This window comes from Halictus rubicundus, chromosome 13, assembly GCF_050948215.1.
Source record: "Halictus rubicundus isolate RS-2024b chromosome 13, iyHalRubi1_principal, whole genome shotgun sequence".
NCBI lineage: Eukaryota > Metazoa > Arthropoda > Insecta > Hymenoptera > Halictidae > Halictus > Halictus rubicundus.
The window spans coordinates 6,243,786-6,260,403 of NC_135161.1; the positions used below are offsets into that span (position 1 = coordinate 6,243,786).

Here is a 16,618-nt window from a genome sequence, read left to right on the forward strand (position 1 = left end):
GACGCTGAATATTTGGACTAACGCTCCCGATTAGCACGCGAACGAATAAATTGCTCGTATATAGCCTTATCAGGAGTGATAACGTTCACACGCGTGAATTCTTATGACACAACTGCACCCTAATTTGTTAATCAATGCAACTGGATTAGGGCAATTGTCGATAATTACACGGAATTTCATTGGGTAAGTTAAGCTTGGGACTCTGAGGAATCAGTCGGGAAGGAACGCTTTCAAAAATTAGACTAGGAATTTTTATGCATTTGAATAATATTAAGAGAATTTAAGAATGTATTCTTTTCAATCCATTGAAATAAATAAAAGAGGAAGCAGATGTCTATCTGGCTTCTGTTTGCTGCGATCAATGAAAGAAATTTATATTTTGCATAAAAATCCGCAGTCTAACATAGTTAGATATAATAATACAATGACAAAGTACTTTACTCAAAGGTTTATTCCACGACGAAGACAATTTTTATGGTTGTGAATAAAGAGTCTAGTGCTTGAACGAACTTTTCCTCAACAATTAAAAAATTATGTATAATGTTACAGATAATGCGTCAGCGACGAAGAGGATGCGCAAGTATACGAAACAGTTTCGAAGCTGCGTACATTTGAATTCTTTTTGCATAATACATGTAAGCAGTTTGTTAATACAAACAGGTCAGAATTTGATTGTCCATCAATCATTGCAGAGCCTTGAGGATGAAGTCGAGGTACTCGGTGACCCTAGCATATACGCCAGGATATCCTGGCAGGGCGCAACCGTGGCCATACGAAGCAACTCCGATCTGGTAGAAGGCGAATCGATTCCTGACTGGGATCCAAGGAACTATCAAAGGTCCTCCGCTGTCGCCCTGGTAAACGTTCATTTTTTAATAATAATGGCAATCGTTGAAACGAGTCGCCCGAATTAACGAATATTATCTCACCTGACAGGCGCAACTGTCATCCAGAGCGAATCCAGCGCAGAGAACGCGGTCGTCGATCACGGCTGCCCTGAACGGTGACAATGCCAGTTGGCAGTCTGCTTTGCTGATCACAGGTATCTGCGATTCCAGCAGATCGTCCGAGCGTGCGAATGAAATTTCCTCTGTAGAAACACAGAAAATACATTAATTCAGCCGGCTTCATTTCGAATTAGGCCACGGGTCCTAATGGGTTCGAAAATAAAAATTTTACTGTCACAACAGAAGACTTCTTGGTGAACCTACAGAACAGCTACTCACCCGCCAATTTCAATGATTTTTGGATATGCCACAGACAGGCAAGTATGAACTAAGCGAGACCATCACTATCATGCACAGGAAAAGGTTGTTGGAAATGTGGAGATTTATAACGTGTTAAAATATCATCGATATCTTTCAGTAAAAGAAAGAGATTGCGCATATATAAATTTGATAGAAAAATAACACTGTCCAACAAAATTTAACTTTTTTCGAGTTTTGCAATACCTGTTGGGTGATTCTTATACACTTTGTCATCCTAAAACCGAATCTGAAAGTAGAATTGCTCCATCACGCAACGTTTTCGAAAAATTTTGGTTTTTGTAAAAATGCCCGATTTTGATACGAAACGACGTGTTACGCAAAAACTAAACACGCGAGAAAGTTCAAATTTGAGTCAAGAGATAGAGGGGACTGTCATCTACATATTCATATAGTCAATTATATTTTTATGTACTTCCTAATAGTTGTAAATGGTTGTTAAAGTTTGAAAATGTGCCGACGCGGGTACTTTGTACGCTCTATTTTTGTATTTATGTGAAAAATCCTTTATCTAGCAGGAATTTACTATACAGGAATGCATTCTACAGACATTTCTGGTAAAGAAACCATTCACGAAAAGTATTTGGTTCCCTTAATGTACGAGAAGGATCAGAAAATGTTAATTGACAGCGTGTGCGCGACGCGTTCGCGCCAGACGGCCATTGCAGCCTTTTCGCGACTCGCCAGGGCCGTCGCTATGCGTAGTCGACGTTGGTACCATTCAAGTATGTCTTTGCTTACTATGCTTAATTAAATACATTTTTTTTGTCTTTTTGGGTGCCAATCATTACAAAAGATTATAAAAATACGAGTTATATTTACATATCATTGTGGAAATGCTTAATAAAGAAAATTGAATACAAAAACTGACCTATTTCTGATGTAAACAAATTAAAAATGTTTCCGCCTTGCTTGACGTTTGTTCCTGGTATCCCGATTTTCAATAATAAGTGTCCAGCAGTAATCAGCAAGCATCCGCGCATAAGTCTTTTCCTTTGTAATGTTTTTCCATTGTTGAAATATCTTGATGAAAGATTAATGCTGGAATTGTATTCCTTGTTTTGATTTTAAAATAATTTCGTCATGAATATAACAAAAACAGTCCGGCTGATTTATACACTTCCGCGAGATTTTATCGATTTAATATAGAGCGATCTATGTCTTAATTATGTACTTCGATCAATAAAATCGATAAAAATAGTCCCATTTACATAGTGTTTGGACTTATTTTAATCGGAAGAATCTTGAATGTCCATTGGTATTACAATTACAAAAATAAGACAACAATTACTGAAAATAAAATTTTCCAGTCACCGCATTGCTGCGGTCAATTTTCTTCATTAAGCGTTTCCACAATGAAATGTGAATATAACTCGTATTTTTATAATCTTTTGTAATGATTGGCACCCAAAAAGACAAAAATATGTATGTAAATAGTAAGCAAAGACATACTTGAGTGGTACCAACGTCGACTACGCACAGCGACGGCCCTGGCGAGTCGCGAAAAGGCTGCAATGGCCGTCTGGCGCGAACGCGTCGCGCACACGCTGTCAATTAACATTTTCTGATCCTTCTCGTACATTAAGGGAACCAAATACTTTTCGTGAATGGTTTCTTTACCAGAAATGTCTGTAGAATGCATTCCTGTATAGTAAATTCCTGCTAGATAAAGGATTTTTCACATAAATACAAAAATAGAGCGTACAAAGTACCCGCGTCGGCACATTTTCAAACTTTAACAACCATTTACAACTATTAGGAAGTACATAAAAATATAATTGACTATATGAATATGTAGATGACAGTCCCCTCTATCTCTTGACTCAAATTTGAACTTTCTCGCGTGTTTAGTTTTTGCGTAACACGTCGTTTCGTATCAAAATCGGGCATTTTTACAAAAACCAAAATTTTTCGAAAACGTTGCGTGATGGAGCAATTCTACTTTCAGATTCGGTTTTAGGATGACAAAGTGTATAAGAATCACCCAACAGGTATTGCAAAATTTTTTGGTGTTGGACAGTATAATCTGCAATCGGCTCCACAATTATTGTCGGCTTGTTTCGTTTACCAGAAGCATTGTCTGAAGTAGCGCCCCATCCAGCGACGAACGGGTTCATCCCGGTCAAATCCATGTTCTTAAAGCTCTCGTCCACCGGAAGGCAAATTGGGTGAAGATTATCTGAGAAATCGGTGAAAACACGTTAACCAAGAACGAAAATTAACAAACACTTAATTGATACAACAGCGAGTGGGACTAACCTGAAAATGGCACTTCTTGCGCTAGCCTGAGGACAGCTATGTCATTGACGTATCGATACGTCCTGAATCCAGGGTGGACGATCTTCTGCTCGATATCGACTTCGATCGGATGAGCTCCGTCATCGTCTCGTGCCAAATTCAAGTCTCCTAAGCGAACCATGTACAGGCTCGGCATGACTGCACAGTGAGCTGCGGTCAGGACATGCCTAGCCGATATCAAGGTTCCTCCACAGCCCCACAAGGGCTTTGAGGGGTTGTTCTTGTTGCGGAATCCTAGGGCTGCGATCCAAGGCCAGGCACCTGGACACAAACAATCTTTTACTAACTGTTTGAGAAAAAAGTCTAGGAAAGAAGATCAGTTGTGCAAATGTTTTATCTAGTCCTATAAGGAAACAAAATCCACGGCCAAAAAATTATGGCCATTGGGTGACCCCTGGGACTCAAACGGTTAAATTACTCTGATTTTGTAAGAATCTCTCTTGGGGTTGATATTTGGCGCTTAACGTGTTAATGCGTGTAAATTAAAATTGCACGTATGGGATGCATTAATCAAGTTTACTAGAAACAGGAAAGACATCAAAAATTGTGAATGGCACTAATTTTTAGGCCAGGGACCATGTCTTTCATTAGATATTAATAAAGATGCTACAAGATGCGACCACATATAACAGTTATTCTAAACTTTTCTACGATAAAAACCATTAACAAAAAGTTGATTATCATTGAAATTCAAGATAATCTGCACAAAATATAAAGACATAAACTCGAAGAACAAAATGATTAAAAAATATCGATTTTTATATTTTTTGGTTACAAATAACAGTTATTACTGTCCAAAAAATTGGATCCTCCTCGATAACTGTTATCGACGAAGAAAGACTGTTTCGATTACTCAAAGCAGTTACCGATAAGTGAATTTCATTTCGATCGCTTATGACAGTTATCAATACGAAAAGTTCATTTCTCATTATTGATGAGAAAATTCATTTCAGTTGCTTATTTAATTACTGAGTTGTCTACTCTTTGTATGAACTTCTCTCATTGATTAGTGTTAGGAGCGATCGCAATAAATTGATCTCATTGAAAACTGTTATGAGTGATCGAAATAAATTCATCTCATTGATAACTGTTATAAATGATCGAATTGAATTTCTCTCAACGACAACATTTACCAACGAGAGAACAAATTTTCGATTACTGATAATGCTTATTTGCAACCAATACGATATTAGTCGATGAAATACTTGTCATACCATGACTTTCTTTCTTTTTGTCTATAACAGTTATGGTCCCTGGTTTTTAGAAGTAGACGACTCACCACGCCTCGCAGGGGATCCACTGATCACTCTGGTGTGGGCTCGTTTGTTCAAGCCGCAGTATGGTGGTAGCAACGGGCCGTACGGGGTTGTCGATGATTTATTATTACCTCCAATATTCGTTTCGCCCGTGGGACAGCATATGATCGGGATGTTATTCTCTAAAGCGCAAACCGAATGATTCACATAATTCGTGGCTGCGAGGCCTTGCTGAATAACCAGCTCGTTCAGTACCGGACAATTGTTTATGCTGTTGCACAGTCCTGGTTCGTTGTTCGTGGTGGTACACTGTTGTCCCACGATCGAATCTGCCGGAAGAATTCACAGATTTTCAATTCCTCATCTCACGACTGACTTTCTCGACCAAGATTTTCAAGTCGTAGAAAACTTGGAGGAATCTGTGCATGTATTATACAAACGGAACGAGTCACTTTCTTAACGACCAGTTACTCGGCGTTTTTTTGTACACAACTCATCCATTTTCATTCAATGTTTCAAGTCATGGAAAATTCACAGTCGAATATGGACCGGATTCCACTCATTCCTGGAATCGACTCGTCATTCTAAAAAAAAAACATATCGTGGAAATACATTTATGGATTACGTAACCGTACGAGCGGAAAATCCGGGTCAGGCTAATTCGTGAACTCAGATTAGTTTTTGATGCCTGTCGATTGGTCGTCGACGAACGTGCTATTGCGCGATTCTGTAGAAATATGAAAACGTTGTCCAAATGTCAGCTGTTGCAAAACTTAGCTAGAGTAAACTACGATTTAATAGAGAGCCTAATCGTGAGACTGTACACGGCACGAAGAGGAATCTCATCGATCACGAATAACGTGCATACATCCGCAATAATTATATTATTTCGCAATTAGAGGTGAATTGTAGAAGATCCTGGCCGTGATACGAGTACAATGTGTATTCTACTATGTATCATTTGTTCCGTTGTTTTTGTAGACTGTTTCAGAAAAATCGTTCGCCATTGTCGCGCGCATACGTAGGTTGTTTAATCTTCCTAAAAATGTTCGGAACTTGAACCAAATTCCTCTGACACAAATTAGTACAATCCCAAGTATTATCGGGGCGCATGGCCTCGACACGACTGCACAGTGAGTCCCACAAGGAAAATTAACGTTGCTACATACAAAGTCCCCGGCCAAAAAATTAGGGCCATTTATAATTTTCCAAATGTTTCGCGGTGGAATTGAAAGGCCAAAACGTAATTTAATAAACCTGAGACTTTTTCAATGGGATTCGTGTCGGGAGAATTGCCTGGCCATAGGGCTACATAGGGCTTTCGACTGAGTTTAGAAATTCATTTTTCTTATGAGATATCAAGATACACCTAATTTTATTGGAGTCATTTGAATTCAAAAGGGTTAAAAAAGCATCCACTATAATACATTTTAAATTTGTAGTTTTGGTTCTATTAATTAAATTACTCTGATTTTGTAAGAATCTCTAGGGTTGATATTTGGCACTTAACGTGTTAATGCATGTAAATTAAAATGGCACGTATGGGATGCCTTAATAGTTAGTAGAATAGAACAATCAGATAATTCCGTTCAGGCCTCTCAAGTTTACCAGAAACAGGAAAGACATCAAAAATTGTGAATAGCACTATTTTTTTGGCCAGGGACCATGTCTTTCATTAGATATTAACAAAGATGCTGCAGCTACAGCTGGTTTGAAACATTCCTAGACTGGTTTTTAGCAGGGACCAAAAATAACGGTTATGCTAAAATTTTCTACGATAAAAACCATTCATATAAAGTTGATTATCATTGAAATTTAAGACAATCTACACAAAATATAAAGAAAAAAATTCGAAGAACAAAATGATTAAAAAATATTGATTTTTATACTTTGTGGCGGACCCCTTGGAGAAGGGTTGATCGGACCCAGGTAGGGTAGTCTGTTCCTACCTGGTGTACACATTTGGCCGCCAACCCTTGACTTTCGCCAGGACACGGGTGTTCGGTCCAAGGACACGAACTTTCTCCAAGGGGCAGGTCCATGAAAGCGACATCCCCACTCCAGAAGTTTCCTTGTTTGAAGGAGATTTCTGGGGGACACGGGGACAGATATAAGCGCGCATTGTGACGGATGACAGGGTTAGTTGTTCGTTGTCGTCTGTCCGCAGAATAGCACGGTTTCGTATCTCTGACATTTTCTCTCGTTGTTACATCGTTCTTTTGTTTTGTTACGTTGTTGTGTTTTGGTTTTGTTAATAAACTGTTGTTGTTACTTTGGGCGAACTTTTCACTCCATACCCAAACAAGACCAAACACCAAATACTTTTTGGTTACAAATAACACAGTTATTACTGTCCAAAAAATTGGATCCTCCTCGATAAGTGTTATCGATGAAGAAAAGCTGTTTCGGTTGCTCAAAGCAGTTATCCATGAGAGAAGTTCATTTCTATCACTCATAACAGTTAGCAACGAGAGAGATTTTACTTCGATCGCTCATAACGGTTATCAATAGGAGAAGTTCATTTCGATCACACGTAATAGTTATCGACGATCGAATTTCTTTTCACTTGTTCATAGTAATTATTGATGAGAAAATTCATTTCAGTTGCTTATTTAATTACTGAGTTGTCTACTCTTTTTCGGATAGAGCAAGCCTTGTGAAATTCGTTGCAAGGTTCCGTACAAAAAGACGAATCAACAGACCATAAGAACAGCACAAAATCTGAAAACAAATTTTTCAAAATTTGTTCAACTTGGAAAATGGGAAATATAGACTCCCGTATTTATCAAAACTTAGCGTGCTTACTCTGCTCTAAAATTAACGTTAGACGATTTGCGGTGTAATTTGTCAGGAGAAAATTTGGAAACACTCGTGTGTTTGTCACATTAAATCTTGATTGCGGCAATTAATTTTGTGGATAAAAAATTGATGAAATAATGGATTGTCTACCATTTGAAAGTTGTACTATTTAATAATGACTATTACAAATTTCCTTCATCAATAACTGTAATGGGCGATCGAAATGAACTTCTCTTATTGATAACTGTTATTAGCGATCGAAATAAATTTCTCTCGTTGATAACTGTTAGACTTTATTGAAATATGTAGTGGAATTCTACGATATTGCGTATACAGTGTTAAGGATATGAACAGTTTTGGATACGTACAACTCTATGACTAAAATACACTGAAATGGCTTTTTAGAAAAATGTGACGACGCGCTAACTTCACGGTTTCCTTGTGACTGACTGCAGTCCTCGCTTTTTCTTTACTTCGAGGGTCGTTTATACCTAAGGACTGCAAAACGCCCCTAAAACCTAAGGTTATGGAAGTGGGAATCGTTGCACACCAACAATAACTGTTATACGCGATCGGATTGAATTTCTCTCAACGACAAAATTTACCAAAAAGAGAACAAATTTTCGATTACTTATAATGCTCATTTGTAACCAATTCGATTTTAGTCGATGAAATACTTGTTATTCCTTGACCTTTTTTTCTGTTTGGTTATAACAGTTACAGTGAGTGTAAAAAGTATTCGTACACCTCCTGTAGGCTTAAAAAACCATGTATTTCTCTATGTAATTGCACACATGTTTATAAAACGAAACATAATTGTAATTGTTATATATTTTAACTACATACTGTGATATAAATATACTTGAAAAAGTTTAACGTTAACGAGAAAAATTAAAAAGTATGAGAAGTGTCTCTAAATTGGCGCGCAAAAAGTATTCGTACAGGTACTAGAATGCACTTGAAAGGCGTCCGATTGTTTATATTATGGTTTAGCGGGACCCGACAAATAATCAGACAGAGTCTTTGATGCACAGTCTTGTGGCAACCTTCTGCAAAACCAGTCAATTTTTGTAACATTCGGTAAAATGGGTCGTAAAGGTAAGGAAACAAGTGAGACTGAAAGAAAAATTATCATACAACTGCATAATCAATGCAAATCATTGCGAGAAATAGCAAAAACAATGAATAGGCCACATAGCACTATACAAGGAATTATAAATCGATACGGTGAACGAAAAACCAATAAAAGTAAAGCGAAATCCGGTCGACCTCGAAAACTTAGTTCACGCGATGAACGTTTTATAGTGCGTGAAATAAAAAAAAATCCTAAAATTAGTGCCCCTAAGATCGCTGCTGAGCTTGCAAACAACGCTGGAGTAAGTGTATGTGCCAGCACTATTCGTAATTGTTTACGAAATAATGAATATCACGGCCGAGTTGCTCGCAAGAAGTATTTCGTAAATGCCGCAAATAGAAAGAAGAGACTTGATTTCCCGAAAGATAATATTAATAAGCCTATCGAGTTTTGGCGAAGAGTCATATTTACTGACGAAAGTAAATTTAATGTTTTTGGCTCTGATGGCAAGTGTACAGTCTGGAGGAAGAAAAATACAGAGCTACAAAAAGGAAATCTACGTCCCACAGAAAAACACGTTGGAGGTTCGGTCATGGTTTGGGGTTGTATGAGTGCTGCTGGAGTGGGGTCATTACACTTCATCGAGGGAATCATGGACCACAAAATATATCTAAACATATTAAAAAACCATATTGTAAGTAGTGCAGAAAAAATGGGTCTGAAAGACAACTTTATCTTCACTCAAGACAATGACCCCAAACATACAGCACGCAACACAAGAGAGTGGTTGCTTTATAACACACCACAATATTTGAAAACACCTCCGCAATCATCGGATATTAATCCGATCGAAAATTTATGGGATCTGCTTGATAAAAGAAATCCGAACCCGGCATATTTCAAGTAAAGAACAATTAAAACTTGCTCTTCAAGAGGAATAGTGCAATATTACACACGAAATCACATCCAATTTAAAGGATTCAGTGCCAAGAAGACTGGACGCAATTATACAGTCGAAAGGCTATCCAACGAAATATTAATTTAATTTATTTTCGCAAATTATAACACGTTTATTGCTAAATTTGTTACGTGTACGAATACTTTTTGTGTGCTAATTTTGAGAGACTTCAGACCGTTTTTAATATATCTCATTAACGTTAACTTTTCGTTAGTTTATTCATGTCACATTTTGTAGTTGACACATATAATAATCGTAGTTGTGTTTTTGTTTTATAAAAAAATGTACAATTACATAAAGAAATATATGGTTTTCTAAAACTATAAGAGGTGTACGAATACTTTTTACACTCACTGTATGTTCCTTGGTTTTTAGAAGTAGAAGTAGAAGACCACTCGGGTGTGGGTTTCGTTGCTGAAGCCGTAGTGTGGCGGTAGCAACGGACCGTACGGCCGGGTTTGAAATCCATATACGTATGCATGGGTCAAAACCTTTTCAAACTATCGCTTCAATATTGCAATGAGCAGTTTAGAAGTGGTCAATTGTGTTTCCTAAAAGTCCAATCTATGTCTGTATAGAGCCCAAATTGCAAATTTCTACCTCATCGTGGAGTAATTTGTAATATTCGGCAGAAAATTCGAATTCTGAAGCAAGTGAGACGTCACAAGATGGCTGCCGCTGAGAGATTCTCTTATTTTCGAGAGATTTAGTGTTCGTATCGAAAAAAGGCTCTATACAGACGTAGCAAAGACATGTACAAACAATGTGGTATGCATTTTTAATTAATTGCTTACATATTTAAGACGTAAAATGTCTAGAAAAAAGTCATAGCGTAACATAGCGTGACAGTCAAGGCCAAATGCCTGCCGGCCCCCTTAATTCATTGTTACCTCCAGGGTCCGATTCGTCCGTGGCACAGCACACGATCAGGATGTCATTCTCAAGAGCGCAAAGCGACTGTCCCACGTAATCGCTGGCTGCAGGGCTTTGCCGATTCCACAGCTCGTGCAGTACCGGGCAATTGTTTATGCTGTAGCACTGTCCTGGTTGGTTGTTCGGGGTGTTACACTGTTGTCCCACGATCGAACCTGCCGGAAGAATTCACAGATTTTCAATTCCTTACCTCACGACTGATTTTCTCGACCAAGATTCTCAAGTCGTATAAAACTTGGAGGAATCTGTGGATGTATTATACAAACGGAATGAGTCACTTTCTTAACGACTAGTTACTCGACGCCTTTTTTTACACAACTCATCCATGTTTATTCAATGTTTCAAGTCATGGAAAATTCACAGTCGAATATTGACCAGATTCCAGTCATTCCTGGAATCGACTCGTCGCACAGTGGTCCCAAATCGCCAAAATGTGGTCAAAACCTCACAACTTATTAAAAAATTATTGGTTCTGTTTGAAAATTGGTATTAGGCCATTTTTGGGGTCGCTGATCACGAATCTAAACTTGAAATTAGGAGAAACAAAATGGCGGATCCAATATGGCAGACATATACATTAACCCTTTGCACTCGGCACTATTTTCAATGTAAAATTGAATTTTTCTTTCGTCTTACAATATTTTCAATTTATTCAAACGAGACTGATCCGATTTCTACATATAGTATTTGAATGTTTAGTAATTTATTAAATACAAATATTGTAGTGCAACAAATATTTCGTAATTTTTTTGTAATTTCTTTGAAATAATGCCACAACAATTTCTGGTGGTGCCTCAGAGTCACCATTCGAGTGCTAAGGGTTAAAAAATTATTAGTTCTGCTTGAAAATTGGTATTAGGCCGTTTTTGGGGTCGCTGACCACAAATCAGAATTTGAAATTAGAAAAAACAAAATGGCGGATCTAATATGGCGGACATATACATTAAAAAATGATTGATTCTGCTTGAAAATTGGTATTAGGCCGTTTTTAGGGTCGCTGATCACGAATCTGAACTTGAAATTAGAAAATTCGCTGTCTCATATTGACCTGACCGAGGGGAAACACTAATTCTCCGGATAGCAAACTCTACCCTTTGTATTGTATAAAGTAGGTATTCTATTCGCATTTCATAGTTTCCAAAGAATAAAGAATTGAAGAATTGCTTGTCTTTTTACGTACAATAAGATCCCATAATAAAAAATATAGGTTTCCATTTGAAAAAACAAACTTGACCTTCAAATGACCTTGAAAACGCCATCCAAATAAAAAACTGATACTGCCTTGGACACGTGTTTCACACTTTTTTAATATTTTTTATACTTTTCGAGATATTCTGCTGGAAAGACCAAGATTCTCAAGTCGTATAAAACTTGGAGAAACCTGTGCATGTACAGTGGACGAAATTTGTATAAGGACGCTAATATTTACGTAGTACTACTGCCTCGTTCAGGCTGTAAACAGCGTGTGTAGCTAAAACAAAGTAAGTATTAGAAAAATATAATACTCCATTTTACAAATAATTCAATACAAGTTATCGTATATTAGAATGGCACGTGGAAAAATTCTAAGCACAGAAGAAAAAATAAAAATATAAGCATATCGTGATTCAGGGCTATCTCTCCGACAAATCGCGAATAAAATCAATAGATCAGGGAATGTGATTCATAACTTTCTTAAACCAGGCAAAGATTATGGTAAAAACCACGGTGGTGGGAATAATAAACTCACGAGGCGTGATCGTTCATGTATTTTTAGAGAAATTAAGACTGAAAATAAAAGTGCTGGTCAAGTAACAAAAGTTTTGGAGTTGCCAGTAACTGTATCAAGTGTACAGCAAATATTGCAAAAAGATAAGCGACTGAAGTGGACAAAAAAGCAGTAAAATCAACTCTTACAGAATCTCACAAAATTGCTAGATTAGATTTCGCTCAAAGTCATATGACTTGGGATAAGGAGTGGAAAAATGTTATTTTTTCCGACGAGAAAAAATTCCATTTGGACGGGCCTGATGGATTTAAATAATATTGGTACGATTTACGTACTGAAAAATTAATGGCGATCAGTAGAAATTTCGGCGGAGGGAGTTTGATGTTTTGGGCTGCGTTTAGTCATTCTGGAAAATCACCGTTATGCAAAATTTCTACTAGATTGGATGCTGATAAATACATAGATCTATTAGAGGACAACTTAATACCCTTTGTTGAAGAAAACCATAATGAAAACGTCCTCTTCCAACAAGATAATGCTGCTGTACATAGTGCGAGAAAAACAAAAGAATGGTTCCATCAAAAAGATTTGCCACTTATGACGTGGCCGGCACGTTCACCGGACTTAAACCCCATAGAAAATTTATGGGGAATCTTATCCCGAGTTGTATATGGAAATAACAAGCAGTATAGCAATATTAAAGAACTTGAAAAAATTAGTTTTCAGTATGAAAAATAGAGTGTTTGAAAATGCTAAATATTAATATTACAATTGTTGTGTTCCTTATTATTTTTTAGTTGGTTGTTCCTATACGAATTTCGCTATTTCTTTATACGCTTAATTCATATATTTTGTTTATATAGAAATAAAAAGGCATTTTCTGCTTGTAATACTAAATTCTTGTTGTTTCATTATTCCATCATATTTTCAACCTAGTTTTAGATATATTAGCAAAGCACTTACTTTCTTTTATTATAAAATTGTAGCGTCCCTATAAAAATTTCGTCCACTGTATTATACAAACGGAATGAGTCACTTTTTTAACGATCAGTTATTCGACGTCTTTTTGTACACAACTGATCCATGTTTATTCAATGTTGCAAGTCAAGGAAAATACACAGTCGAATATTGACCAGATTCCACTCATTCCTGGAATCGACTCGTCGTTATATATAAACATATCGTGGACATATATTCATGGATTATGTAACGGTACGAGTGGAAAATCCGGGTCAGGCTAATTCGTGAACTCAGATTAGTGATTGACGCCTGTCAATTGGTCGTCGACGAACGTGCTATTGCGCGATTCTGTAGAAATATGAAAATGTTGTCCAAATGCGTATTTTACTATGTATCATTTGTTCCGTTATTTCCGCCCTGTAGACTGTTTCAGAAAAATCGTTCGCTGTTGCAGCGCGCATACGTAGCTTGTTTAATCTTCCTAAAAATGTTCAGTACTTGAACCAAATTCCTCTGACACGCATTACTACAATCCCAAATATTGATAATATTCGGTCCGTTCTGCGTTAATGTTGTACAACATAAAGTTACATCCAGGTAGCTCGACTCATTTGCATCATAAGGAAATATGAAAGGAAGGCCTTTATCATCAAACTTTCTTTTTTATTACTTTTAAGTACAAAAATGACTACAAGTAAAAGAACTTCATATTTCAGCAGTATAAGAAAAAATAAATTGGGCGTATATATACGCTAATGATGCAAATGGGTTAATATCCAGGTAAAAATTCTCCTAAATCTCAGCGCCTAGCAAGCAAGTCAATAGCGCTCCCTAAAATTAAGGGGTGAACCTTGTGTAAAATGAAATTTTTGATCATCTTTCTTTTTTCTTTACGTTTAAATCGATAGTAAATTTTCTCAAGAACATAATAAAAAAAGTTAGAAAGTGATCAGAGATGTTCTTGTACGTTATTTTCAAAATAAAGTAAACGGTTCTATTGGGCCGAGCGGCTCACTTCTCGGGTCGGGTTCTTGTCGGAAAGGCTCGTGCTTCTCGATAAGAAGAAAACACAGCCGAAGTACAACTCTTTGAGGAAGAGGAAGATCTGTTCTATGGCCCTAGAATCGCAGATTAGCAAAAAACCGCGATAAGTTAAAATGAATTAAGACTTTTTCACGATACACAAACACGTAACGTCTTCTTCATTTTACTCGAACTTTGAACGCATTTTGCTCGAAACACAAAATTTCGCACGCTGTGCAACCTAGCTGAAAAACTGATTACTTGATCTATATGACTCTTTTTATTAACATTGTTATTAAGAGAAAATCATAACAGAAAATCCGTTTTTTTTTGTTCAAAACTGCCATTTTTGCAATTATGCAAATTTCAATAAAAGAAGAATGTCACGTTGTGCGTATTTGCATAAACTAGCGATTCCATTATGATTTTTTCGTTTCAGATCGTTTTTGTTCACTGTACGCTGCACGGCGCATTTCCAAGACGCCATTTTAGAGCAGTCATGGCACCATTGATATTAACGATTAAAATTTACAAAAAAAATTTTTGTTTACACTATGTATTGTATAACTGGACAATATCACAATATATTTTACTCGATTATTCTATTCGTCTTTCGTGCTCTAATAATTAGCCAGTTGTGAGACCTCATGAAAATGCTCGAGTACCCAGGTACTCAGCTGTCTCGTGATATACCGGGTAGTCTGTTACTTCATGAGATGCCCGGATATTTTTGCTGTATCTGGGTGTCTCATGGATACTCGGGTGTCTCACAGCAAGTACACAGCATAGATTTGCTGAGTTGTTCTACTCGCGCGAAGCAATAAGTCGGCGAAACCGTAAGCCAGATCTTTCTGTGACAATTTGATAGGTCACTGGGAAAAGGTGTGCGTTTCCCGATTGCACGACGAAGGTTGCATGGCGGTTCTAATTCGCATTCGAGGGGCGAGCGAATAAAGCCGTAAATAGGCGATTTAATACACAAACCTTGAGCGGACACCAGGAGAACGAATGGCTGCAACACACCAATCAACACCACGCACGTGGACAACATTTTGGTCTGCACAGTTCTAAGGCAAACAAGTAAAAGTATACCAATTTGGGACCACGTAGTGGTAGTAGTATTCGCTTCGCGGTAAAAAAAAAAAAGAGCAAAGATTGATTGCAAAGAAATGTAATAATTCAACATTTAAAAGATGCTCATTCGAAAGACACCGACACGGAACTGGAGAGTTTGCCGGTGATTTTCGACGATTCATAACAGAAAAATTGCTTGTTCCGCAAACTTACGATGGTCCTTTGAATGTCGGAAGTCCGCTGGATCGATCGATAGATCCACCGATCTCCACACGTAAAACTGTCAGAAAACTACCGCGTCTAACCGTCACGAACATTCTTCCAACGCAAACGTTTTGATTGACGCAACGTTTTCACAAAAATTCATCCCCACCCAAAAGTTCACGGTTCTCAAACTCTTCCGTAGTCAAGGGGTTAAATGCCACCTCCCGCCATCGTGAAACGCGCGGTAGTTTCAACATCCGGATAATATCCAATCACTTACGAGCCCTTGTTAGTCACGTGTGACGCACACGTGCAGAAATTACCACGTGTATACAAACTGCACCCGGCGTTATGAATATCGATACCTAATCTGCAGAAATTTGCCACAAATTTTCTCTCGAATTTGCCACACTGTAGTTTGCGTAGCCTGACTTTGCCCAGCTGCCGATAACACAGCTCGATCGTTCCTTTATTCTTCGATCCATGTAGATCATTAATAGCCATAGTGTAAGGGTCCAATTACTGTGAAGGTACCAATTGCTAAGCCTATACTAATTATACTTATTGTTAGAGCATAATGAATATTAAAAATGAGATATAGAGTGTGTTCGACTACAGGTGGGAGAATATTAGGGTGTGATTCCCCATGACAATATGAAACGAAAATGAAGAATGAAAAAATTTCGATCTCGGCTTCATTTTCCAGTTATTAAGCATTAAAGATCTGCTTAAAATGCGGCAACCCTACTAACAGAGATGTACGTTGCGTACGTTATAGAGGTGCGCGATTGTCACGTATACAAATATGTACATTTTTGTGAATATTTGCACATACGGGGACTTCATTCAATATTTATGGAGAGAATGGATATATAGAAACTGTTTTATAGTGATTACGAGTAAATTGCTTATGCGAGTCTAATTGTAAAGTGAAAAGACATTGATCCCTTCAACTCGGTAATTGGATAGGGCAGATATTAGAAATACCCTTGTGGATTTTAACGAGTAGGCAGGTTCAATATTGTCCAACGATTAATTTGTTGAATTCTTAAAATATTTTCACCT

General features: G+C 37.4%; 1 protein-coding gene across 2 annotated transcripts in view; it reads right to left on the bottom strand.

Annotated features, from left to right (window-relative positions):
• Window positions 1-418: 418 nt before the first annotated feature.
• LOC143360403 (venom protease-like) overlaps window positions 419-16,618 on the bottom strand; it is a 49,690-nt gene continuing 33,490 nt past the window's right edge. The window contains exons 1-8 of one of the 2 annotated variants that reach the window (XM_076799192.1): window positions 15,563-15,703; window positions 15,260-15,342; window positions 10,542-10,739; window positions 4,843-5,148; window positions 3,525-3,824; window positions 3,334-3,444; window positions 930-1,090; window positions 419-854 (exon numbers count right to left, since the gene is read on the bottom strand). In XM_076799192.1, coding sequence (XP_076655307.1) covers window positions 684-854; window positions 930-1,090; window positions 3,334-3,444; window positions 3,525-3,824; window positions 4,843-5,148; window positions 10,542-10,739; window positions 15,260-15,342; window positions 15,563-15,666 — 1,434 coding nt within the window. In that variant the 5' untranslated portion in view covers window positions 15,667-15,703 and the 3' untranslated portion in view covers window positions 419-683. Of the gene's footprint in view, window positions 855-929; window positions 1,091-3,333; window positions 3,445-3,524; window positions 3,825-4,842; window positions 5,149-10,541; window positions 10,740-15,259; window positions 15,343-15,562; window positions 15,704-16,618 lie in introns of those variants that run through there. The other variant, XM_076799193.1, reaches the window with a different exon arrangement.